The sequence below is a fragment of the Zonotrichia albicollis genome, chromosome 10, assembly GCF_047830755.1.
Source record: "Zonotrichia albicollis isolate bZonAlb1 chromosome 10, bZonAlb1.hap1, whole genome shotgun sequence".
Classification (NCBI taxonomy): domain Eukaryota; kingdom Metazoa; phylum Chordata; class Aves; order Passeriformes; family Passerellidae; genus Zonotrichia; species Zonotrichia albicollis.
Genome location: NC_133828.1, coordinates 14,765,787 through 14,790,852, shown reverse-complemented (window position 1 = coordinate 14,790,852; position 25,066 = coordinate 14,765,787). Strand labels below are relative to the sequence as shown.

The following is a 25,066-nucleotide window of genomic DNA, read 5'->3' as shown; positions in this document are numbered from 1 at the left end:
TTTGAGAATTCAGTCACAACAAGCAAGCTCAACTCTAATTTCAACACCTTGCCTAGAAACAATACTAAAAATGCACAAGCAGCAAGGAGTCGCTTTTGCAGAGGGAGGTAAACACTGCTGAGCAGGGGAAAAAGAAGCATTTACCTTTTAATATAAAAAATCTGGCTATTGAGATCTAAAGCTAGGTTTCTGGATGCTTTCCCAGGCGAGCATTTTGAAAACTAAATCGCAGAGATCTGTTACATCCTAGAGAGACAGACTGTGTTCCTCACCTCATCAATGAAGTAGTGTCAGCCTGCAAATGCATGACCTAGTTCACTCAGCTTTCAACCAAAGTGCCTGGTTTTATGAAATATATATGAAACACATCTTTTTTTAAACTAAAAATATGTGTCATTTCAGCTCAGCTGAAAAAGCAGTGTTAAACATTCATTCCTGCACACAGTGTGAATCAAATACTGAGCACAGAATGCTTCCAAAACACCCTCAAAACCCGTGTGTGGTGTTACAGCCAAGGGGCTCCTGCATCCCACAGCATCAGCAAACAGTGGAGGGCTTATTTAAGAGTATTTTAGCTATGGACTTACCAGGTTCTCTCTTTCCTTAGCTCAGCTAGCTTGTGCAAACGTTGAAGGGCTTTCTCCTGTTTTCTTTCATCTTTTCGTGACTTAGATGCTACATTTCGAGCAAACTCCCTCTGCTTCAGCTCCTTCAGCCTCTGCAAGAAACAGCCACATAAATGCACATAAAAACCCCTGGGATGAGAAACATTTTCATGGCTCTTACTTGCTGGTAAGTGCCCACAGCATGAATTATTCTAACCCAACCATTCAACAGATTTAAGGACTTCAAGGGAATAACCAAAATACCTAGAGGTGCTAGAGACAGGTTAGCCAGGCTAGAGACAGCCTAGCAAATTTTACTGTAGCTTTTGTGATATTATAGATCAGCCTCAGTAGGATGAGGCAAAGTTCACCCTGAATTTTGTTCATGATTTCTCCCCAAAACATTCCCCACAGATTTTTGAGATATCAATAAAAAAACAAGACCAACCCAGGTATTTTTCTGCAAAGCTGCTCAAAAGCCTGTTGATCCCCAGATGACAATAAATCTGGAATTTTTCTGCCCAAGATGCTGGGCATGGCACTTGTCACTGCTGCTCTGTGGAAGCTCTCCAAGCTCTTCCCTTCAGCTCACCATGGTCCCTCTACCCCTGTTATCACCATGCCAACACCTGCAGAGCTCCTGAGAGCTCCCGTCCTGCCATCCCAGGCATCCTTAGAGAAAAAATCTTAAGGAAAAGAGTTTGCAAAACCCTGTCAGCAGCATCCTCCTGCTCCTTCTCAACTCTTTTCATTTCACCCTTTTTGTGAATTTTTCTTTCCCCTATTCACAGAAAAATACCTCACACATACCAGCTGGCTCTAGGTGACACATGGCTTAGTTTTAGGTGGTTCTGCAAGGGGCAGGCAGCTGGATTCCATCATCCTTATGGGGCCAACCTGTCACAGACATATTTTCTGAAAAATCTTTTCCTTAAGATTTTTTCTCCTGAGAAGCTGAGAGGCCTCAGGAACAAAATGTAAACATTGATTATCTGCTGCTGTGGAATGCAACAGGTGCATCTGTGATTGGTCTCATGTGGGTGTTTCTAATTAACGGCCAACAGTGAGCTGGCTTGGACTCTGAGTGAGATACAAACCTTTTTTATCATTCTTTCTTTTTCTATTCTTAGCAAGCCTTCTGATGAATCCTTTTTTCTATTCTTTTAGTATAGTTTTAATATAATATAAATCATAAAATAACAAATCAAGTCTTCTAAAACATGGAGTCAGATCCTCGTCTCTTCCCTCATCCTAAAACCTCTGTGAACAGTCACAACAACCCATAAGGATCATCCATATCTTGAGATATTTCAGGAGTCAGTCACATACTGAATTAGTCTTTGCCATTTTGGGTGGTGCTAACACTACTTGGGCAGTCCATTCAATGCCAGGAATAAATATGGAGAAACATGCAGAGAAAACAAACTTGCAGAAAAAATGACTGCCACTCTATTTCCAAGTTTTGCAGATTCTTTTCCAGATGCCTGGATATTCTTGATAGAGAAAAATAATCTGAAACGTAATCACATCTTCCACCATTTATATTTTCTAAATATCAAAATTTGCTACTGATAAAAATTTGTTTTTATTGTCCTAATACATTGTAAGGTTATAAGTACACTCAAAACTAGATATAGGATATCTGGTTTTCCCAGAAAAAGAGTACTTGAAGCGTGGAGCATCTTTGTTGAACACATCTTACCCTTGTGCTCCCCTGTTTTCCTAGACAGCATGATGGTGACCCTGCCTCCCACCAGCCACTCACGAAACCTCAAGTGCTTCATTTCATAGGAAACTTCTGAGTACTCAAAACACAAGAGAAGAGATGAAATTTGCTCCTTCCCCTCCTCACCTCCAGCCTTTGGCACTTAAAGAGAGGATTTAATTGCATTTTGTGGAGCTCAATATTTTTTCAGGGTTTTTTTCCTCTCAAGTGCTAAAGAAAGAAGTAAGTGAGAAGTAAGAGAACAAAAGGAAGATAATAGGGCACTGTCTCACATGCTTGAAAAGGAGAAGCTGAGGTGTATACAAATCCATAATCACCTCCCAGCTGCAGTACTTTTCTGTAATTACTGGGATGATTATAATTACTGATTTGAGTCTGACCAGATTCTGAACCCTTTAGTCTCACTGCTAAGTTAGCAGCACTCCATGCATGCTCTCAGTTTTAAAGAAATTAAATTCTTCTCCTTGGATGGCTGCAAGTAGGTGTGGCACAAGTTTCGTGTGCTCAGCCTTTGCCTGCTCTTCTCTTCTGGATGAGATAAGCTCATACTTTACCATATTAATTAATAAATTGATTGCCGCTTGAATATTGGCCTAGTCAAGCTTCTTATTTATAACATGGAGAACCAAGAGCTCCCCTTCTGCCAGACCTCCTGGTAGGTACACCCTCTCTTTCCTGCACACAAAACTGCTCTTTGGGCTTTGTTTCTTTTCTTCTCACAACTGGTATCTCAGTCTTTCATGGAGTGCTTTAACAATCTGCAAAGATTATACCTTGGCAACTCCTGAGGTCTTTATTCATGTCTAAGTGGAATTCCTCCTAGTTCTAAACCACAAGACGTGCACCTGGTGTTCCAAAAAAAAAAGGTTATTTCCTTTAAGTAAAAGATCACCTAAATGAGTAACTGCATCCCCTCCATTTTTAGTTTTTTGATACTGTAGCTATTTTGTTCTTTTAGCCATGTGATGAACTATCATCACCTGCATTCCCTTACTGCACTCAGACATGCTCAGGATTGCTGGCACTGCGTTTTTGCTGCCCTTAGTTGGGCAAATTTGCTGCCCTTAGTTGCAAATTTTCATTTGCAAATGAAAATGAGATATTACCCAATCATACCATTAGTCCATGCATGCTTACTATCAGAGGGATCCCCCTAAAGTTGTTCAAAGCAAATAGCAGCAATAGAAAAACAAGTGTGACTTGTTCCTATAAACCACCTTTTCCTTATCATTTTTCTGCCTTTGCATGTGGCAGAGCAGCTCACTAATGCCAACTTCAATAGCAGTTTAATGCCTGTTATGCTTGGATTTTTCCATGGATCAGTAGGCCAGTAATTAACAGCCAGGGACACTGCCTTGAATTCCCTCCTGCCTTTTCCCCTGCTTACAAAGCAGCTCAGAAACGTGTGTGACCCAGCCAGCAGAGTTCAACCAGCAGTGCACAATGAATAATTAAATGACATTTCTCCAGGAGACCTGAATCCCTTCATCATTATCCTGATGCTGTGCATTGCCACGTCGGAGGTGCAGAGCACGGAGCCCTCGGTTTGCAAATGACTCTGCCCAGCCTGAAGGGATGGGAAGCCTGACCCTGATTCTCCACCTTGTAATGTGCTCCTGCAGCTGGGCTGCCTTCCCTGGGGCAGCAGCTGGATTATTTTAGCAAATCTAACTGTAACACAGGGCCTGAAGCAGAAATATTCCAGCTATTTCTACAAGGCTCAGCCAGGGATCTTAGTGCACACCTGGTACATTGTGATGAGCTGAGGCTCCTCAGTCCAGATGGAAAGCAAGAATTTTACAGAATCCTGTGTACCTGTGCATGGATGAAACTATCCATGAGGTGGCCATAGGAGCTCCAAACGCAGGTGTGGCTGCACTTCTCAAGGAAGGCAAGTGTAAGAAAAATCAAGGGAATCCTGAGAGGATTTCCAACAGGACCCCTTCACTTCACCCTGTCTTCTCCATTTACCACATTAGACAGTTCATTTCAGCACACTGCTTTTCAAAAAAGTTTCCTAATGCTGGATTTCCTAGTTATGAATTTCCTAATTCTCCCTGGCATGTTAGAATAGAGAAGCCACAAGCCCACATTCTGCTGCCAAAGCCAGGTGCCTGAAATCACCCTCTAGATCAAATCCTCTCAAAATCAAAGACACATTATGGCATTAAAAGCCATAAAATGACTTTTTATATCATTATTACAAGCCTTATGCCCCCCTAAAAACTGGCTATTGGCTTTTTTTTTTTAAATTTAAACTCAAGATTTAAACATAGTAGCAATAATCCTTTAAAGTAATGGACCTCCAAAACACAGAGAAAGGTATTAATTAATAAATAGACCCAGGACAGCAAAAGCACATAAAGGCTGAATAGTGAAACCCAATGTACATTAATATTAGGGCATTAAGGTGATAAAATGAAGGGAAAGAAAAAAAAAATCAGATTTTTATATATAAAAAATATACATAATAATTTTGTAACTTTGAACACATTACTTAACGTCAGAACTGACTCTGAAGAAAAGCAGTGAAATTTTTAACAAAGAAAAAGTTTATGCGACTGAAGTTTATGAGCATCAGGATTGATACAGGCTCTCTCTGTGGTGCTAATATCTCACAGCAAAAACAGCCATCCCACCAGCACAGAGGCACCATCTAAGGACTGCTTATTCAAACAGGCTCTCATAAACCACCCTTGCAAAGCTTATCCAGGAACAACTTTAATGGGGTTAAGAACCAATGGGAACAGTTTTTATAATAGCAGGAGTCAGAGAGATGTCTGTCAGGGGATTTTAGGGCAGTGCAGTTCAGATATTATTATGCTAATTCACTTTTGACCTTAGATTAACAATTAAATTATGTGGACTTTTACAATGCTGAAAATACGTAGCCATAAATTCATTTTCTGATCAATGGAAGTATAAAATTACAGAATTTAACAGCCATGACATCAAATTTTGATGCTTTACTGCCTTCTCACTTTATCAGGAAAAATGACTGCATTCCCAGCAGTCACTAAATCATTAATTTATGTGGGTTTAGCTTTTAAAAATGACTCATCAAAATAAAAGGCCAAGCCCCCTCCTTCTCCATCTGCCCAGCCAACAACAGCCTGGGATCACAAAGACATGGGATATTCAGTGCTGCATGTGCATCCCAAGTCCAGCAGGAGCTTCCCCAGGTCTTGTCCTTTCTAAAGCTCCACTTGCACCCTAAAAGGAGCTGGAACTCCACTGCAGCTCCTTCCTGCCCTTCAAAACTTTCCTAATTACCTAAACACGGGTTGGGAGTTCAGCAGTGTGGTGGAAGTAAGACAAAATTGGCATTTGGATTTATTAAAAGAAAAAAATCTCTCCCCTCTCAATCTGTACATGATACAAAACCTATATTACTAAATTTTTTTTTTGCTTGTGTTCAATTTGTGTTTTTTTAAAAAAACTCTATGATACATAATCAGTACTAATATGAGTGTTTCTTAGCTTCCAGTGATGATTCTAGAAGCTGTGTATGTTCCCCTCTAACCCCCTGCTAGCAGAGATGGGATGCTGCTGCTTCATAGGAATTATGGTGTGGCAAACAGAGTGACAAGAACTCATCAGATAAACACTTGTCACACCAAACCAGATTAGTGCCTCTCACAAAGAGGATCGAGCCTAATCAGTTATAAATAATAACTGACTAGAACACAGCTCATGTAACACCTGTAAACGCTCAAATGGGGAACGAAATATGCCATTTAAAGCAGAAAACATTGCTTACTAAGATGTAAAATGCACATATTTTCCTTCTGCCTTCAGTAGTTTGTGAGAGCATATATATAATATATATACATTATATATATTATATATACAAATTATATGTATATATACATATATAATGTATATATAATATACATTTTATATATATAATGTATAATATTATACATTATATATATAATGTATAATATATATGAGAGCATATGTGAGAGCATGTGTGAAAGAATGGAAATAATAGAAATAGAAATATTTTACTGTTCTGCAGCTGGAGAGACCCCTTCACACAGCACAACAGGGCAGCATCTCCCTTGTGTTCTGGTCTTCAATTTTACATACTTTTCATAGCAATGTTATTATTATTATTATTAGTAGTAGTAGTAGTAGTAGTATTAGTATTATTATCATTATTATCATTATTATATTCTCCTGTTCTAAAGATTAGAGGAAAAAATTCAAGCTCCAAGAAAACAATACTATAATATCCAAAGAATTTGCCCCGTTAGTGCTGCAGGCCTTCCCTACACAAGGCACATTATTTCCACAGAAAGGAGAAATGAAAAAGAAGTAAGCTAAGACAGAAATAAATGGACTTTTTTCCTTCTTTGTCGTACTGCCACCATGGAATTAATTGCTGTGATGGGTTCCTGAAAGAGACAAGGGGATGTTTTTAACAGCTTTTATGGATGTTTTTAACAAGGGAAAGTTTCCTGCCAGGGGGTGGCACCAGGAGATGTCACCACAAGGGGCTGGGGCATCTCCAGCCCTGCAGAAATTCCAGAATTAAACGTGGAAAGCCCCATTTACCTGATCCTGTCTCAACTCCTTCCCAAACACCATTTGTAGGATTTCTGTGCAGGAGTCACCCTCTCACACTATCAGTGTAAGGACCATTCACTTGGCTTTTCAGAGGCCTTTTAAAAATAAAATTAATCTATTGCTGACTTAGCAAACTTTCAGTTTGTCCCAAGTCAGCAGCTGATTCTGCCTGCCTCTGCCTGTTTGCAACTCATGTTGAGTTGCAAAATTTAAAACTTTTCCTAAATACCAAGAACTCACAACTTTGCAACAGAACCACATTGTAAATGATGAGATAATAAGCCCTCCAGATGACAACAAATAACATGCAAGCTGTGAATAATCCATTTCCCCTCATATTTCTACCACAGATTGCAGCCATTCCCTGCTGATGGCCCTTTAATATTAGAAGAAATCTAACACACACTTGGTTGTATGCAGGATTTAAAAACAGCAAGTCCTTGGAGTTCAAGAGGTTGATTCAGTAGATGTGAAACTGCTCTTTTTCTAGCAAAAAGATGTCATGAGCATCATCCCAGACTGGGGATGAATTCAGAGGGAAGGAATGTTGGTGTTGCTTTACTCATCCATCATGGCCCTGATAAGAAAACGAGATTCTTAATGACTCAGAAGATTTTTCACTGACTTCAAATGAATTGATGTGATGCAAATTTTCTCAAACTACTCTAAGCTGCTCACGAGCACACTTGTAGGATACACAGTAGTACACTTTGTTGTGCAGTCTGCAAAAGAGAACTGTTGAGACAGCTCTTCCATTTAAAACCTACCAATAAATATAAAATACATGCATTACATTATACAACTGAAAATGCATATTGATACTTTCTAATTTTCTAATATAAAGACTGAAATTAATTTTTCATGAAGCATAATTAGGTTGTGAGATTACACACTTGTGTTGAAGCATCTTGTAGAGTGTCTCAAGTTAGATTTTCCTACCTAACTTTATGGGGAAAAAATAAATTACTCTTGAGCTTAAAATGAAAAGCAAAACCTAATGAAAACATTACTGCTTCAGAATCATGGGGAAAATCAGAACATTAAATATTTTTCACAGTTGCACCTGTAAGATACATGAAAGCTAGTTATCCTTGATGAATATCTCACTAATTACTCCTGATTATGTAACTGCAAAAGATGTACAAGGGAGCAATAGAAGGAAAAAGAAATTTCTTAGCTCTTTTTCTTTTCTCTCTCAAATTATCTGCCAGAAACAAACACATACTTCATTATGGGATGATTAATGCTCTTCCCAGCACAAGGAGCCTCCCTTGGTTTGACACCCTTCTGGTGCCTGTGCCTTTCTGCTCCTCTCCAGCATCCCCTGCTGCAGGATGCAGATAGCACTCTGACAAATAACAGGTTATGAAGCACAAATTAACACCTCTGCTGCTTTTGTTTTAACATAACTGTGCTTCTCTGAAGTTGACTTAATGGCTGCAGTGCTGCCATTGTGCAAAAACATTGTTTTAAGCCTGCAGAACTGCTGAGCCTTGCACACTGAATATTTCACTGTGATAGCTCCTGACCACGTGTGTAACAGCAGCCTGGGCTTACTGCAAACTGCAGGGTATTTTTTTGTTAGCTTCAGCAGAAATCAGCTGAATATTCCATAAATATTAAGGACACACAAAGGAAACAACAGAGAAGTACAGAATTAGCATCTCACCTATCAAAATAATTTTACCAGATAATGAAAAGAGCATGAAGCTGACACAGGCTTTCTACATCTGGAAAGTGGTTACAGAGTCTGTAGTTTAAAAGTATTTATTTTAATAATTCTAGGCCTGAATATACTTCTCTTGAAGTCAATGGGGAAACTCCTGCTGAGCTCATGGGGAGAAGAGGTTTCAAATTCACCATGAAAGTTTCCAGCAACACTTAAGAAAGCTTCCTTATTCACAAAGATTAAATACAAGATTGGTACACACCATTTCTATAAGGTTCACTTCCCAGTTACCTCCCGTTCTCCTGCCATTTAGGATTCTAATTAAAAAACCCAAAAAACAAACCAAAAACATATGCAATGTTGTAAACTCTGACAAGAAATTATTATTCCTAGCACAGTTAGAGAAAAGGGCTTAACTCCACCTCTCCCCAGGTGGCTGCAAGTGTGGGGTGCCCTGGGCAGCCACAGCTCCTCTTCAGCTGTGGAGGGACAAACCAGCCTGGACCATTTCAGACATCAGGTGCCATTCCCTGGTCCCACCATCCCAATGATCTGGTAAAATGACCCACCACTATTCCTTTCACTCCAGCAGCAAAGTTTATGCATCCAGAATAATCTGAGCGCTGCACATCCCATCTTTTCTAATTTGACTTTACTGCAACCAAAACATTGATTCAAGGAGCCACTGCTTCAAGATATCTTCCTGATATCTCATTCACCAGTCACTGAATGAGAAATAATGATTTGTACTTTTTTTTTCTGGCCAGTTACAATTTTCTATGCATAAATACTGACAGCTCCACAACATTTCTTCTCAAGTCTATCCAGGGAGCTCTGAGCTAATGCAAAAAATCCCTGTCTGATCAGCATTCATATTCCTTAAGCCATTTCACAGGAGCAGCCACTTCTTCACCAAGAAGTCCTCTCAGAGGAAGGTCACCTCTACACCTCTTTGGAGAGGGAAAATTGGATTTCCCTTTAGAATGGCTCTGCAGTGGGATTAGGTTGCAAAATGGATACTCCCATCAGCACGCAAGATTGGATGGCTCAGCTGCTAAAGCTGCTTTTTGCTCATTTTGGAGCAGCCACTCTGCTGTTTTCTGCATGAATAATGCACTTGGCACCTCTGAGTTCTTTGAGACTCCATCCAACAGCTCTTCACTGCAGTGCCCTCCAGCACCTACCAGTGTCCACTGGCATTTATCAGCTTTCCAGAGTGGTCACTGTGTCTGCAGCACTGAAACTCTCTGCAGGATCCTGCTGCCATCCTGACTCTTACTCCATTCCTGGCTGCAGGAGGACACAATACCCTTTCCACAAGCAAATTAAAAATTGATAGCAGACATTTTGAGTCTGTGTTTTCTACTTTCAGCCCCTTTGGTCACTGACATTTTAGGAAAGTCTGCCACAGAGACTGAAATGAACCTACCAAATCTTAAATCTTTCTAATCTCCACAATGTGCACAGTGACCAAAAAATGAGGAAATAATATTTACAGTGAGGTCTTCTAAAGGTTACTTCCCACAACCCTTAAAGGATACACTAATAACTGATGGGCTGAAGGAGACACATGAATTTCCCCAAAGTGAGCTCTTTATTTTAGTTCTTTATGTCAGAGCTAAATCACAATCCCTTTATCAGACCAATTTTATGTTGGATCACTGAGCCATTCAAAGCCTGTGCTCACAAATTGCTCCTCAGCAGCAGCAGGATCTGGTCCTTGCCACCATTATCCCAGGACCATGACAAACTTCCTCAAAGAACATAAATCTGACCAATGGAAACTGAGACAAGAATGAGCCTCTGCAAATTTTGACACATCTCAGCCATAGCAAAGTGACACAGAGAAAATCTTAGTTATCCTTAAGCCAACCTGTAATACACACAGAGTCCTTGGAGGGAAACACCAGATTACAGAAAATAAAATCTTAAATTTAAAGTCTGCATCTTGCAAGGCAAGATCAATTAATGTCAGGATTTTATATGTTTGCAGTTTCAGTGATGCAGATGAAGTGTGTTGGAAAGCAACTCTGTAAAAACACCACTGACATTACCATGAAAAAAAAATATTAAAAAAAATATGTTGGGCCAGCAAGTCTGTATTTATGCGTGTCTTTTACTGCCCCAGTGCTTCTGCAGAGTGAAATGTTAGCGACTGCAGAGCAGGGATGTGTGCACCACCACGCTATGTTAATAAAGTGTTCCTTTAATTATCAGTAAAGCACAGCTTGGAGGCTGCTGGGGGAAAGCAGGGCTGTAACAGCCTGTGACAGAGACTCCCAAAAGGACCAGCACAAGTTCACAGCAGGGGCCTTGAGTGTGGAAGGAACGGGATGGCAGCAGGATCCCAGAGCTATAAACAACACACTAATGCTACACTGCTGCTTGCTACGGGAATGCAAGTTTAAAATATGGATAAAAGTGAGTTCAGGCATAAAAAGGAAATGAAGCCATGGTGAGGCCACATGCAGAGTGCTCCGTCCATTTCTGGGCTCCTCAGACAAGTCAGACACGGATCTCCTGGAGCAGGTCCAGTGAGGGGTGACAGAGATGATGGAGGGACTGGAACATCTCTCCTGAGGTGAGGCTGAAGGAGCTGGGGCTGCTCAACCAGACCTGTGCCACGTGGTCTGGGATGACCCTGCCTGGGCAGGGAGGTCAGACCAGATGGACCCACTGTGCTCCTTTCCAACCTCACCCAATCTGAGATTCTGTGAAATAGCCTCCAACATAAGTAAAATTATTGTAGATAGCAAATTTTACTTTCTGGCAATTATCATGAAGCACTGGATAAACAGCAACTAAGTGGAACATGCATTTGTGCAAGTAAACACATTAAAATATCCCCAAATAGACCTGAGTGAGGAGAAAGAAACCATCAACATTAACTTCAACTTCTTCCTGACACAGAGGGGACCAACACCACACTCCCCCACATGAAGAACTCACATTGCTGACAACTTGTAACGACACCTCCCTTTTCTTCTTCAGGAGGACCATTAACACCAGAAAAGAATCAGACACTAGAGAGCTTATTATATCTGTATCATTATCAGCAATGAGCCCTTATAATTAGATGATCTGGACTGTAAGTGCCTGTATGATCATAATTGGCCTAATAATAATTCTTTCTGTGAGGCTGTTAGGACTTTTGTTGAAGCTAAACTAACAAATTGCTGGCTCTGCATGCTGGGGGTGTTTCTTCCACCCCCATAAGTGCAGAAGGTTTTTGGCGGGGTACCCCAGCCTTGAGGGACACAGGGCAGAGCTGATGATGGCTACAGCAGGTCCAGCTTTCTGTTTCAACACAACCCAGAAGGAATTCACCGCAATATTTCTCTACCTCAGTCAGATATTAACCTATCAGGAGATAATTTGCTCTTGATTAAGAATCACCAGGAAATTAAGAAAAACAATAATTAACTAATAACGTAAAGCTCATTACCCAACGGAAACGTGCCCAAATCTCAGTCCTAAAGGCAGAAAGCAATTCCTGAGGAAAACTGACATTAACCTGTTGTTCCTTTTCTTTGCAACAACAACAGCAAGGATAGAAATCCATCTGCTTGCATGATACCGGTTCCAATTTGCAAGGAAGACAGCACAGGACACTACCTACAGCTCTGAACTCTGAAATCTGAACTGCCACAAGCACAAGGTTTGATGAAAAGAAGAAAAAATAGCCCATAAAAAGCCATCTATCTGGCACACATAAATAACAGGGGCAATTAACTAGGTGGACCTTCTGTACATCTCAGCAGAAGACAGATTTAAAATGTCTATACTCCATGTGAAGGTATTTCTGGATAAAGCATTGCCACAGAAAATGGAAAATAAGAGCAGAAGCTTTATCATCTCAAGGTCAACGTAACTGTATGTTTACAAAAGTTTAAAAAGTGCCTCCCTCTCTTTCCCTGCAGCAAGCTCAAAGAAACAAAGTACTCAGCAAGTGAGAACCATGGATGAGAGCTGTGAAACCCTTGCCCTCTCTTCCTGCAAAGACAAGGGAAGGAAAAGAAAGAATCTTATTGTAAGAACTCCCAGCCCTGCAAACAAACCTCTCACCATCCTCAAGCACCACTGCTACAGCACTCCACAGTTAATAAGTATTTACAGACCCAGATTCTCTGGTTTTGCACTAGATTTTACACTATTGAATTGAAACAGGTGTCTTTGCTGGTCTTTAATTTAGCAGGAGCACCCTGGGATTGATCTCCCTGTTTTCCTGGCTGATTCACCAAAGTAGATGTATTTTTATTTTTGTCATCTGCACAATCTTTTTCTTTATTGAAAGTTTTATGGGCATTTTTAGCGAAGAACAGAGGAAAACCTTTTCACAAATTTGGGTTAATATCTCTTTATGTACTTCATTTCCTACAAATAGCTATAGAAACACAGAGGCAAATCATGACATTTCCTTCTATCCTACCAAAACTTTGGCTGTTTTCTCCACAGGTTAGTTATCTCCCATAGAAATGCAGATGTTTTAGATACCTGTTCCCAGTCTTCACAACATCCCTTAAAGTAGGCTGGGCTCAAATTCTTACTTCTGCCTTAACATTCCCACATTCCTGCTTCAAGATTTTTTATCAAAATGCTGCAGTGCCTCTGGGCAGGAATAGGAAAAAAAAAAAAAACACAAAAAAACAGAAAGACACTTGTTTTTTCCTTCCATATACTCTCCCTTTTTTAGCAAAAATTGCCCTAGATGATGCTTAGGAAAGCTTAACAAAGGCAGCACTTTTTTCTCTCCACACATTTTGGATTTATTGTTGGAACTCTCTCTCTCTCAATGCCACCAAAGTGACTCATCCTTCATGAAAGTCTTGAATCCATTCATCAAAATGTCATCCCCCAAAACTGTTTCTTGTCTGCTTGCTCAGGATGCCACTACACAGTCACAGAGAGACTCAAAAAAGGCTCAGGGAATTCATCCAGTTACCAAGCTTAGACAGCGCCTGATCAGAACTTATAGACTAGCTCTAACACAAATATACACAAATTAAAATGCCCTCCAGTTACAGCAAAAAGCACAATTCAGCAGAATTTAAGTCTGATTTGAGATCTCTTAGAATGGGCTGCAACCCCCCTGGCCCCTTTCATGTTGTCCTGCCTTAACGCAGGCACAGAGATCAGCAAAGTCATCGATCACGCCCAGAATAAGGCAGGAGAACAGCTCAGTCTCATCACTCCAAATATTTCATCTTTCAGGATCATTTCCCATTTCACCACTCTGCAAAAGCAGCACCAGAGCCTGGTTTGTGCTGCAAAACCTGCACCTGGATTTGGTAGGAGCTTCCCAAATTTTGAGGAAGCAGGTCCCCAGGTGAGCTGCTGACAGACACCTAAAGCTCAATTCTTGATCCCACTGCCCCCATTTGTCTTAAAGGAGATAACTTGCAGGAAAATCACTGCAGATTTTCCTGCAACTAAAGTAATAGCTACTTAATTTCAATAAGTTGGGTAAAGTTCTGTAGTGTTTTCTTTTATCACAAAGTCTTATTAATGCATAACACTTGGCTGCATAAATTGAATGGAGTTATGCTTTGAACCTACACTTTCCACTGAGGTTTCAGCACTTTTTTCCCCTCTAAAATTTAAGAAGGATAATCAGATACTGGGTAACATTTCCTTTGTGAAGAAAAAACATCTTTTATATCTACACATAACATAAGGACTGCTCAAGTAATTTTTGCATAATTTAAAGTACCTCTTGTGTCGCAGATATCTTTTACGAAAAATCCTTTCTTTAGGATTTTTTCTCCTGAGAAGCAGAGAGGCCTCAGGAACAAAATTGATTGAGTAAACATTTATTATCTGCTGCTGTGGAATGCAACAGCTGGATCTGTGATTGGTCTCATGCGGTTGTTTGTAATTAATGGCCAATCACAGCCAGCTGGCTCGGACACAGAGGTGAACCACAAGCCTTTGTTATCATTCTTTCTTTTTCTATTCTTAGCTTGCCTTCTGATGAAACCTTTTCTTTTATTCTTTTAGTATAGTTTTAATGTAATATATATTATAAAATAATAAATCAAGTCTTGTCAAACATGGAGTCAGAGCTTCCTCTCTTCCGTCATTCCAAGAACCCCTGTGAACACCGTCACACCTCTTGCACCAAAATATCAGTATTTAGCAGTGTTAAATCCTCAAGCTTGCATTCAATCAGTAAAGAAGGTGAAGTTTTGAAGAACAAATTCCCTGAAAACCTAAATTTGGATCTTTGGCTCGCCAGCAGAGATTCAGAGCCTTCCCTGGGACACCACACACACACTCAGCTGCACCCGACAGCAGCACGAGGTGAGTCTATTTATCAAACTCACACACACTAAAGCAGTGAGAGTCCCCAGCAACTCTCCCTCCTGAAACCAGAAAAAGCAGGCAATCAGGAGTCTGATCCAATCCCAGGCAGCATTCTCACACCCTTGCAAGCAGGTGCATTAGCAGAGCTGGGACTTGCTGTCTTCTTTCAAAATATGGAATGTGGAACAAATCTCATGTGCCTACAAGGAGGGCACATCGCTCTGATGCTGCAAACTCTCTGCTCTGCCTGGGGCAGTATCACCAACAATAAATCATCCTGCTGGAATTCCTGCTGACCTCCAAGACAGCAGCTGGTGCCCTGTGCTCAGCACATCTGCAATCTGTGACCTGGTTCCTGCTCAGTGCCACTGCCTCTGCCACTTCCAGACTGGAAGAATTCTCCAGCCAGTGACACATTACAGAAGAGCCTAATAACTCTGTTCTCCACCAGCAAATAGGATGTCACATTCAGAAAAAACTCAGTCATTATACTTTTTATATCCATTCACATTTAAAATAGTTGATCCTTCCTCTCCTGTGCAGCTCCTCAGCTATTTCTGATCTGTCATAATGGCCCTCTGAATTGGGTTTGTGATGGGAAAGTGTTTCATTTGTCAGCCTTAATACTGAAATTAATGGGAGAACCTGGGGTAAAAGTCATATTTTCTAAGAACTGGTGTTTCTGGACCTGGCAATTTGGGAAACCAGAGTTGGCAGCTTGGTTTTGCAGACTCAGCCCAAGGAGAATATGAAAAGTAAGCTCTAAATTGCTACTGATTTTCATAGTTTTGCCTTTCACTCTTGCAGATCATAAACATAGTTAAATTATTAATTATATCCTCTTAGCACAGTCAAGGTACTGAAGAGCAATAGTTTATTGGCCTCAATCTTAGTTACTGGGTGATCCCCACATTACTGTAACTTCACCATTTTTCAGGGCATGAGGAGAAAAAATTTGATTCTAGAGCATGTTAGAGAAGTCATCAGAAGAACAAAACCCTCCATCAAAAAACATCAGACTATCCCACATAATATTCTGCTACTACGCTTTCAGCAAATGGAAGGAAAAGCATTGCCTTTAACTTGTGTTCTCATCAGTGTGATCTGATTAGTGCTGTTCATCTGCTGGCATGTAACCCAAATGCACAAACCAGTGATTTCTGGTGGCTCCAGGACTCAAACACAGACAGTGGCATTTTTCCTTGCCCAAAACCTGTAATTCCAGTAACAATAAATTCTGCAGTGTTGCACTGGGAGGGTTTATTCTTGTCCAGGCACCAGGGCTGAGGAGCACATGTACTGTCCATGGAACACAACTGCTCTGGGCTCAGGCAGTGGCAGCTCTCTGACAGCGCACACCAATTACACCAAACAGTCAGAAAGGGAAGAGAAAAAGCCACTGCCACCAGCTGAAGCTGCAGGGGGGATTCATGTAAGGTGATCTGAAAACCTGCCTGGATTTTGGCCAGTGCACAGCTGGAGCTTCAGCCCTCCCTCCTCTGCAAGCAGCCTGGGAACTGCAATTACCATGGTGGTCAAGGTCCTGGGTTTATATCTCTGAGGCAGCAACTCCATCAGCACAATTATGCTGCTCCAGTGCCAGCTTCAAGGAAAATGTGCCACCAGTCTCAGCACCACCATGTCCTGGAGCACATAAATGTTAATTAGCAGCCTTTTTTTAGAAATTATGAGATGCTCCAGTCCTGCACAGTGTGAGATTTGATGAGATTAGCACGCTGGGTGGTACAGCTAATAAATCAGTTTACTGTACAACCTCATTTCTTTAATGAAGAGCAAATACCTGAGCCTCAGTAAAGCAAGAATCCCAGGTGTACACTTGCTAAGCAAAGTGCTGGATTTAATTTTTTTTTGCATTCCTCCAGAACAGGGAGCACTGACCTACTGCTCATCATTAGAGAACGCTCTCCTGTCAGGGGTCAGCGCTAAGTGCAAACTTTGATGTCAGAATTAAAAAACATAGAAGAGATGAGTGGCAAGGCCATTATGGGAGAATAACTAGGATAGTTTTCATAAGGGAATAACTTTTAAAAGCTGACAAGAGCTGTCAAGGTGTCAGGCTTGGAGAGGAGCCAGCACAATTAACATACCCTAAGCTTCAATCTACTAGACGGGGAGAAAGCAGATTTTATTTTGGACAATTACAAGTTAATAAATGGAAGCGTCAGTTCCTCTGTAGAGCACCCATTAAAGCCTACTAAAGGTCAAAACCTCTTACAGCTCCTGTCATGGTAGGCAACACACTACCATTATTTTATATTTCAAGCAATTTTACTGTCAATGACAGCAGTTACAAATGTGCAAGAAAATATTTTCCTTAGCAGTATACCAGGCACTTTACTCCACAGAAATCATCTGTGCTACCAGAAGTGACTAATATTTCAAGATTTTTTATTATGAGCTTGGTGGGGCTTATTTATTTATTTATTTATTATTTTTTCCGAACTGCACAGGAGTGAAAGAGAGCATGAAGAGTGGGATGCCAAGAGTGGGATGCCATCCCATTTCCTTACATCCTCCAGCCACACAAAATCCAGGGAGTGATAGGCACCTACCCAGGGCACTGCTCCCTCCCCAGCTGTCCTTGTTCCCCTTGCTCCAGCTCCCCATCAAATCCAGACCTGGTACAGCATGCACAGCCAGACACCTGCTGTGGGAGGCTCACCCCAAAAGTCAACTGAGGTCAGAAATGGCTTCTGCTTTGCTTTAATTCCACTTAAAAAACAACAACAACAAAATGTCTAAAAAATTTAAAAATCAGAAGACGAACTGGGTTTGCCTCACCTGCAGAATTGCTCACCCTCTGCAGTGCACCAAGAAAAGAAGGACACTGCTTGAACCGTGTTTTACTCCGCTGCCTCGTTAACAATAAATAACAGGCCACGTATCTCCAGGTCAGATGGAGCTGGAGGGGTTTGCCAAGGAGCCCATCCTCTGTGTGCCCACCCATATGGGAGGGCACAGCAGCTCCTGTGGATCCCCAGCACTCCATGAGCAGCCAGTGGAGCTGCTCTCCAACTGGGACACACACATACAGGGATCTTTACACTTGTCCTACGCTGAGGCAATGAGAACCCTCCAGACCCAGCACTTTTTTAAATGCTCAGTATTTTCTCCACTGCTTAAGGAAAATGATACAACGCTATTTTTGCCTCGCTGATCTCCCTGTTAATGGAGGCAGAGATGAGTCATTAGCTCCTCTGGCTTCCCTTTGTTCACAGCCAGGCAGGTGGGCAGAGCCAAAGCAAGATACCCGAGCAGTGCTTGCAAAGAAAATCTGCCACCTGCAGAGTCATTGGGAAAAGACTGGTTGTCATTTAAGACATTATCTAGCATTATTTAAGTCAAATAAACCCCACATCATCATCATCATCTTAAGCCATTTTAAGGCTGCCCAGCTCCTAGCACTACAAATCCTATTGCTCATGAAATAAAATGTAATGTAATGTAAAGCTTTTCATTGTAATGAAAGCTTTGCTTGGACATTCACTCCTCCTCACTCTGATTTTGTTTTGGTTTTGTTTTTTTTGGTTTTTTTTTTTTAACTTAGCTTAGGAAAAAGGTAAAAGGATCCTAAAATAGTCTCAGATATACAACATATTCCTTGAATTTGGCATGGGATGGATGGACATCTGCTTCTGGCCTGACCTACTTTTAAACATCTGAGCACAAAAAAATCCCCCAGTAAATATTCCCTGTAGAGTACTTCCTTTAGCTGTTAATCCCCCAGTGATTTCACCTGCCCCTCAGAGACTCTCTATTTTCCTTTTTTTTTCCTCTTTGAGATCCCAGCTGAACTCAGTTATCCTGGGTCTGGCCACTTGCAGGTGCTGGTCACCAAGGAGTAACTCAGAGATGAGGTGTCAGCAGGCAAAGCAGGTGTGAGACAGGCTGGGACTCAAGTTCTCATTCAGTGAGCACATAAAGCTCTCACCCACACTATAAAATTTACCTTAGATGATGTTTTTAATGTATTTCTCATTATACAATCCATAATTTTTAACCAACCCTGTACATTAGGCCGGTGCCAAGGAAAGTGCACTAATTGGGTATTCCTTAGAAATGCAAAACTGTGGGCAGAAAGGAGGGAGGAGAACGAAGTAAACTGCATCAGCAGCGTGTGTTGTACTCTCATCTAAACAAAAGGAAAAAGAAGGATTCATTAGGCAGGAAATGAGTCTTGAAATGGCGCAGAAGAAAAGCCTCCTGCTGGGGCTGGGAAGTGGCACTGCAAAGGGAGATGAGAGAGAAGGAGAGGTGGCAGCAGGCTCAGCCTCACGGAACAGAAGAGAGAGAACCACTCCTGATAGCTTGAGGCTTACTTAGCAAAGACACTGAAAACTAAGGTGACTTTGATAAGCACCATTTGAATGCTTCATTCCCTTTTTTTAGTTTTTTTCTATATTGTCCCTTTTGTGAGTGTTAAGAAAGTCTGCAATAATGATCCCTAACCTCCAGTTCTGCTGTAAGCCTTCTCTGCCACCCAGTCTCTGGCAGTCTCTTGCTTTGCATCCAGCTCTCATTACAAGCAATTTGTAAGAAGCAGATATGTTGCTCTGTAGTTATAAATCATGTAGCACAATGAGATCCTGTACCAGATGTGGCATACAGATGACAGTGCAAGCAAGAACTTAATATTTAAAAAAATAAATTTAAAAATAGTTTAAAATTAAAAACTAAAAATCTGCATTTAAAAAGATGGAGGTTTTTCATTACATAACTGTTTTCCATTTGGTTGAATTTCAGGGCTGAAAAAGGGAAGGTGAGGGCTTACTTGTGTCCTCCCTTGTTATCATTATGTGTATCAGGACTGCACACCAAGACAACAGCAGTAAGTGCCATCAGAGAAGCCAGGCATTTAAAGGTAGTCACATTAATCATGAATGAACTTGAATTAATGTGATTTATAATTTATATTACAGTATACCATGGGTCTCTTGCCAGTTCTAATTTAAAATAAGATGCAACATACTGTTGGAACAGACAATTCAAGGAAAGAAAGATTTCTGCAAGAGGGAGGCATGCAGTCAGTGCTTGTATTTATATGGTCTTCTGCAGATTGAATGCCTCAATTTTTTTTAATTTTTATTTTTAAAATCATTCAACCAAAAGACACCCACACTTAAAATCCTGTGATGCTGAACCACTCCTCTGCCATATATGGACACTTTGGAAGAAACTGAGAAGTCCTTTACATAATCATAATCAAGAACGTTTGTCAAGAACAAGATTGGGTGAAACACAGAGAGAACCAGGAGCTATATCTGGAAAAAGTGTATGGTATCCATGAGATGAAGGAAAAACCTCAGCCAATCCAAAATACAAACAGGACAAGGCAGGGCTACATTTCTAACTTTGCTTTTCACTGAGTCTTGAAATGCTCTCCAAGCATGGCTACTGCCTGTCTGTCAGCAGGGGACAGAAGAGACACATTCCTGCCCACATCATCTGTCCCTTGAAATGCTCACCTTATTTAAGCCTTTCTCATTTCATTCCTTTGCAGCATGAGGGTGGGGAAAGCTTAAATTCAGAAGCCACACAGACCCTTCCTGTAGAGCTGTAGCACTAATTAAAAACCCAAACTGAAACAAGAGCCAACTCGCAGAGGCTCTGCAGCATGGGGAGAAAGAGAAGAAAATGCAAGTTCATGTTGTAGCTTCCACTGAACAACCCTAGAGTGGCTTAGGTGTCACAGACACCTTTGATGAAAAATCCTTTCTTTAGGATTTTTCCTCTTGAGAAGCTGAGAGGCCTCAGGAACAAGATGTAAACAATGGTTATCTGCTGCTGTGGAATGCAACAGGTGGGTCTGTGATTGGTCTCATGTGGTTGTTTCTAATTAATGGCCAATCACAGTCCAGCTGACTCGGACAGAGAGCCAAGCCACAAGTTTTTGTTATCATTCTTTCTTTTACTATTCTTAGCTAGCCTTCTGATGAAATCCTTTCTTCTATTCTTTTAGTATTGTTTTAATATAATACATATCATAAAATAATAAATCAAGCTTTCTAAAACATGGAGTCAGATCCTCGTCTCTTCCCTCAACCTGACACCCCTGTGAACACTGTCACACTTAGGAGCTTGAAGACGTGACTGTTTCTAGTAATTAGGCATTCATCAGTAATTAGGCTTAGAGCCTTTCCTGACCAGCAGATGACCACGAGGAGCTCACCCTGGAGCTGCAGCAGCAGGGCCATGGCTGGTGGAAGAGCTCTCCCACTCCCATGCAGTTTGTTTGCCTTGTCACATCTCCTCACAAAAGGCAGCTCTGATTGCAACGCTCAGTTCCATCAACAGGTCAGAGCTACCACTAAAAAAAGAACAGGCTTTTTTTGAGCTGAATGGAGGGTTGATTTTGCAAGGATCAGCAAAGACTGCAGTGGTTGCCCTAAGAATGGCTGTGGTCTGTGCAGAAAAGGTTGCTCAGTTCTTCCCAGAGAAGAATGAGCTCTCACATGGAAACCAGCATGCACAAACTGCAGGGCATGAAGTGGAATAGTGGCAGAGCTCCCAGAGGGGAAAAGAATAACCTGAAACTCCTAAATAGGAAACTACAAGGTGGCTTTTGCAGGATCAGGCACAGAGTATTAACCACTGGCATACACCACTTAATTGTTTTAGCAAATTAGATCATCTTGTAAGAAATTGTTCACCTTGAGGGGTCAGAATTTAATATACTACTACAGAATTTAATGTATTAGCTTTTCCTTCCCTTTCTTTTTGATCACTCAACAGCTCAAAACCATGGAGTAACAAAATGCTTTTCATATTATTCATTACTTACAGTTAATCTACAATCTGCTTGATTGCTTTCAGGACAGCAGTGGAACTGCATCTAGAATTTCTGAAAACTGCAGAAAAGGCATTCTGCTGATTGGTTTGAGTTTTGCAGCCATAGTGAAGTTTAATTAACTGTGGAAGACTGACTCTGTTAAAGCATAAAGAGAAATAAAAAGCAGTATTTTTCTTGTTGGTAATTGCTTAGCTCATCTATTGCCTGATACAACTGAGTGAGTGATAGGTAAACCATCATCTGATCTCCATGCTTGCACAAGTTTTTAATAATTTCTCCCCATCAAAACACTGTATGTCAAAAGGTGCATTACAATCAGAATCATGAACTAAAATACTGTATGTTTTCCTATCTTCAAGCTCTAATTATTGTATCCATTCTTATCTTATATGATGAACACAAACCCAGTACTTCTGCAATAGTGCTGGCCAAAGAGCAGAAAACTGATAGATTCTGATATGGTAAAGCAAAGTTTAAAAATTAGCCCCAAGTTTTTGCTCACTTTTATGAAGAAATTTTCATGAACTGATTTAAAAAGACCAAGTTGGACTGAAATATATTAATAGAGTTTGAAATAAAAGGATGAACCTCACAGCAGTACAAACACGTGCCAGGGAAAGGAACATTGAGGATGTATGAAGCAAACAATGTTTCTTCCTGTCCCTCCCTCCTGCTTTGCATTTGTGCTGTAAGTTTTTTCCCCTCACTGAAGTGACAATCGAAATTTGGAAAATAAATGAGCAATGTGCAGCTGAAAAGAAAACCTGTAAATTTTTTTTTGCATGGGAATTTAATGTTAATTATTTATTGGGTTATCGGGCTGATCTGGATATTGAAAAGGACAGAAATGAGAAGGCTGCAATAATTCAAAACCAGGAAAAAAATAAAGAAATGAGGATAAATACTAAGTTTCTTATTTTGCCATTGACTAAGGCTCCTCCTGGAGTAAAAAACAGGTTCCTGATGGAATCAGTAGTGTCAGTGCATGGGGTTAATATTCTGTTTGCAGGCTATTAGTGGGACAGATGGGGTATCTACTCCTCTGCTGTAATTGTGTTTGCTCTAAAAACACTTCTTCAGAAAAAAAAAAAATAAGTCAATTAGTTAATCAAACATTATTACAGAATCAAATTTCCCAAACATGAAAACAGAAAAAGTTACACAGTATTCTTTTCTGTTGTAATTACTGTGGCAGGGACATCATGATATGTCTTTTTTTTTTTCTGGTAATGAGAAAGCAGAACACTCATTGGCAACAAAATTGGATTTTGCTGGATTAATACTTTACTCAAAAATATCCTCATCTAACCCATCAGTACAAGTTTGGAGGTAAAGAATGCCTAACTACTCTGTTACACTGATACCCATCAAGAAGCCAAGTGCTGGGATTAAATTTTATAGGCAAAATAAAAAAAATATTTTTTTTTCTTTTATCCAGGAAAGAGTGTGTGAAGTTTCTCTCTTAATATACTGAAATATTCATGAAGAAGAGAACTTAACTATTTAATTTTAAAATGCATTCTTTAAAGTGGAATAAAGAGTCCCACTGTGTGCTCTGGACACATCCCACATCTCAGAGGAGTGGGATCCTCAATCTCCTCATGGCCCAGAGGGCTCTTGTCGTGTTGGCACTTCTGCCTTTCCCTTCACACTAACAGCAGAAGGCTTTTTGTTTGTTTTCATTATTTAAAGGAGTTGGAAAAGGCAGCATAAGTCTATCACAAAGCTCAGCTCCAGTGCTCCCAGCAGTGCTGAGCTGTAATTAAAAGACCTGGCGATGACCATTATTAACATTAATGCCAGCACAAGTGCTTAAAACCTAAAAGGAAGCTTTTCACTTTAAAAAAAAACCTCAAAAAACCCAAAGAACCACCAATCCAGCCACTAAAGATCCATCTTAATGAAAAAAAAAAATCAAACCAATAGAGTGATACAGCAGAGTACATGAGGGGTGCTCATTTCATGGCTGTATGTGCATTACAAAAACATCTATGTATATGAATGCACAGCTGAACATTTGTTTGTGTTCCCTTAATATTTAAAAAGGCTACAAAGATGAGTAGGTTTTCCTGAGGGGCGGAAAATAAAGAAATATAGGGAGACGTGCCAAGTTACATTCTGGGAAAGCAATAACAGTAAGGAAGGAGTACACAGGATCGATTCAAACACAAAATGTTTGAATTTCTTCTGTGCTTGGGTAGTTATGACTGCCTGCCCACAAGGACACACCAAGATGCAGCTCTCTAACATGAGAAACATGATAAAGTAAGGGAAGGAATATAAAATTTCCTCATTGCAGAAAACTCAGCTGCAATAACCCGACCTGTTATATTAAAAATAATAAGTCGCTTAGCCTCAAAGAAAAATAGAAAGATAAATATTGAAACGCATTGCAAATAATTATTTTCCCTTGCAAGGAATGAAAATAAATGGCACTGCAAGTGCTTCCCTGCCAGGGTCATGCTGTCTGGGACTGCACCTGCGTCCTGCTGCCCTTCCCTCAGTGTCCCTGCAGAAATGCAGCCACCCCTCAGCCATGCAAGGCACTTCCCTGATCCAAGAGCAGCAGGATTATTTCATGAAATCTCTTATTAGTGAACATTAGCCTGAAATCTGACACACAACACCTCGCTTTTTCTTTTTGTTCATGAAGAAAACCGACAGGAAATTCTTGAAACTCCGTTTTTATCCTGCACTACACCAAAGCTCTGGGCATAGTGCTCTAGAAGACAACAGGGTATTTTGAGAATTGTTATTTCCACATTTCAGAAATTGCATACAACGCCTTGCCTCTGGCACAGTCCAATTCCAAAAGCCCCAGGGGAAGCTAACCTGCACAAAGCAGGCCTGAGAAAACACAGCATCACATACTGCTGGCTCTCAGCGAGGAGCTCATTCCCATCCTGTATCACTCTCAGCACTTGGCCATTCCCTGCAAACAGACACCAACTCCTGGGCTGTGCCAGGAGCTGCAGATGCACTGCAGTGCCCCCTCTGCAGGTGCCAGCCAAGGAAAAGAGATGGGGATTTTCTCTTCCAGAGGGAATAACTCTGCACTGAGAGCTTTTAAAAAGAGCTGTAATGATGACTATAAGGATTCCTTGCTTTGTTTTCAAACTGCAGGCTCAAACAACTGCTAACATCCAATTATCTTTGCTGGGAATAGGGGCATCCCAAATGTGCTATATTGCTTTTAATTTATACCTTGCATGCCTTGTAACTCATAGGAGGTACAGGTTTAGTAAAAGGATGGGGGTTATATTATTGTTACATCTAATCACACCTTTCCACTTCCAAACTTCTTGTTCTCCATCCATAGTCCACAAAATATTTATTCAAACACATGAAAATTATTCAAGTTTGGACTTTTGACTGACTAG

General features: G+C 40.7%; 1 protein-coding gene across 13 annotated transcripts in view; it reads right to left on the bottom strand.

Annotated features, from left to right (window-relative positions):
* LOC113459258 (zinc finger protein 804A) overlaps positions 1 to 25,066 on the bottom strand; it is a 216,857-nt gene that overhangs the window by 76,492 nt on the left and 115,299 nt on the right. For all 13 annotated transcript variants that reach the window (XM_074548152.1, XM_074548146.1, XM_074548158.1 and 10 more), the window contains exon 3: positions 588 to 718. In XM_074548152.1, coding sequence (XP_074404253.1) covers positions 588 to 718 — 131 coding nt within the window. The remainder of the gene's footprint in view (positions 1 to 587; positions 719 to 25,066) is intronic.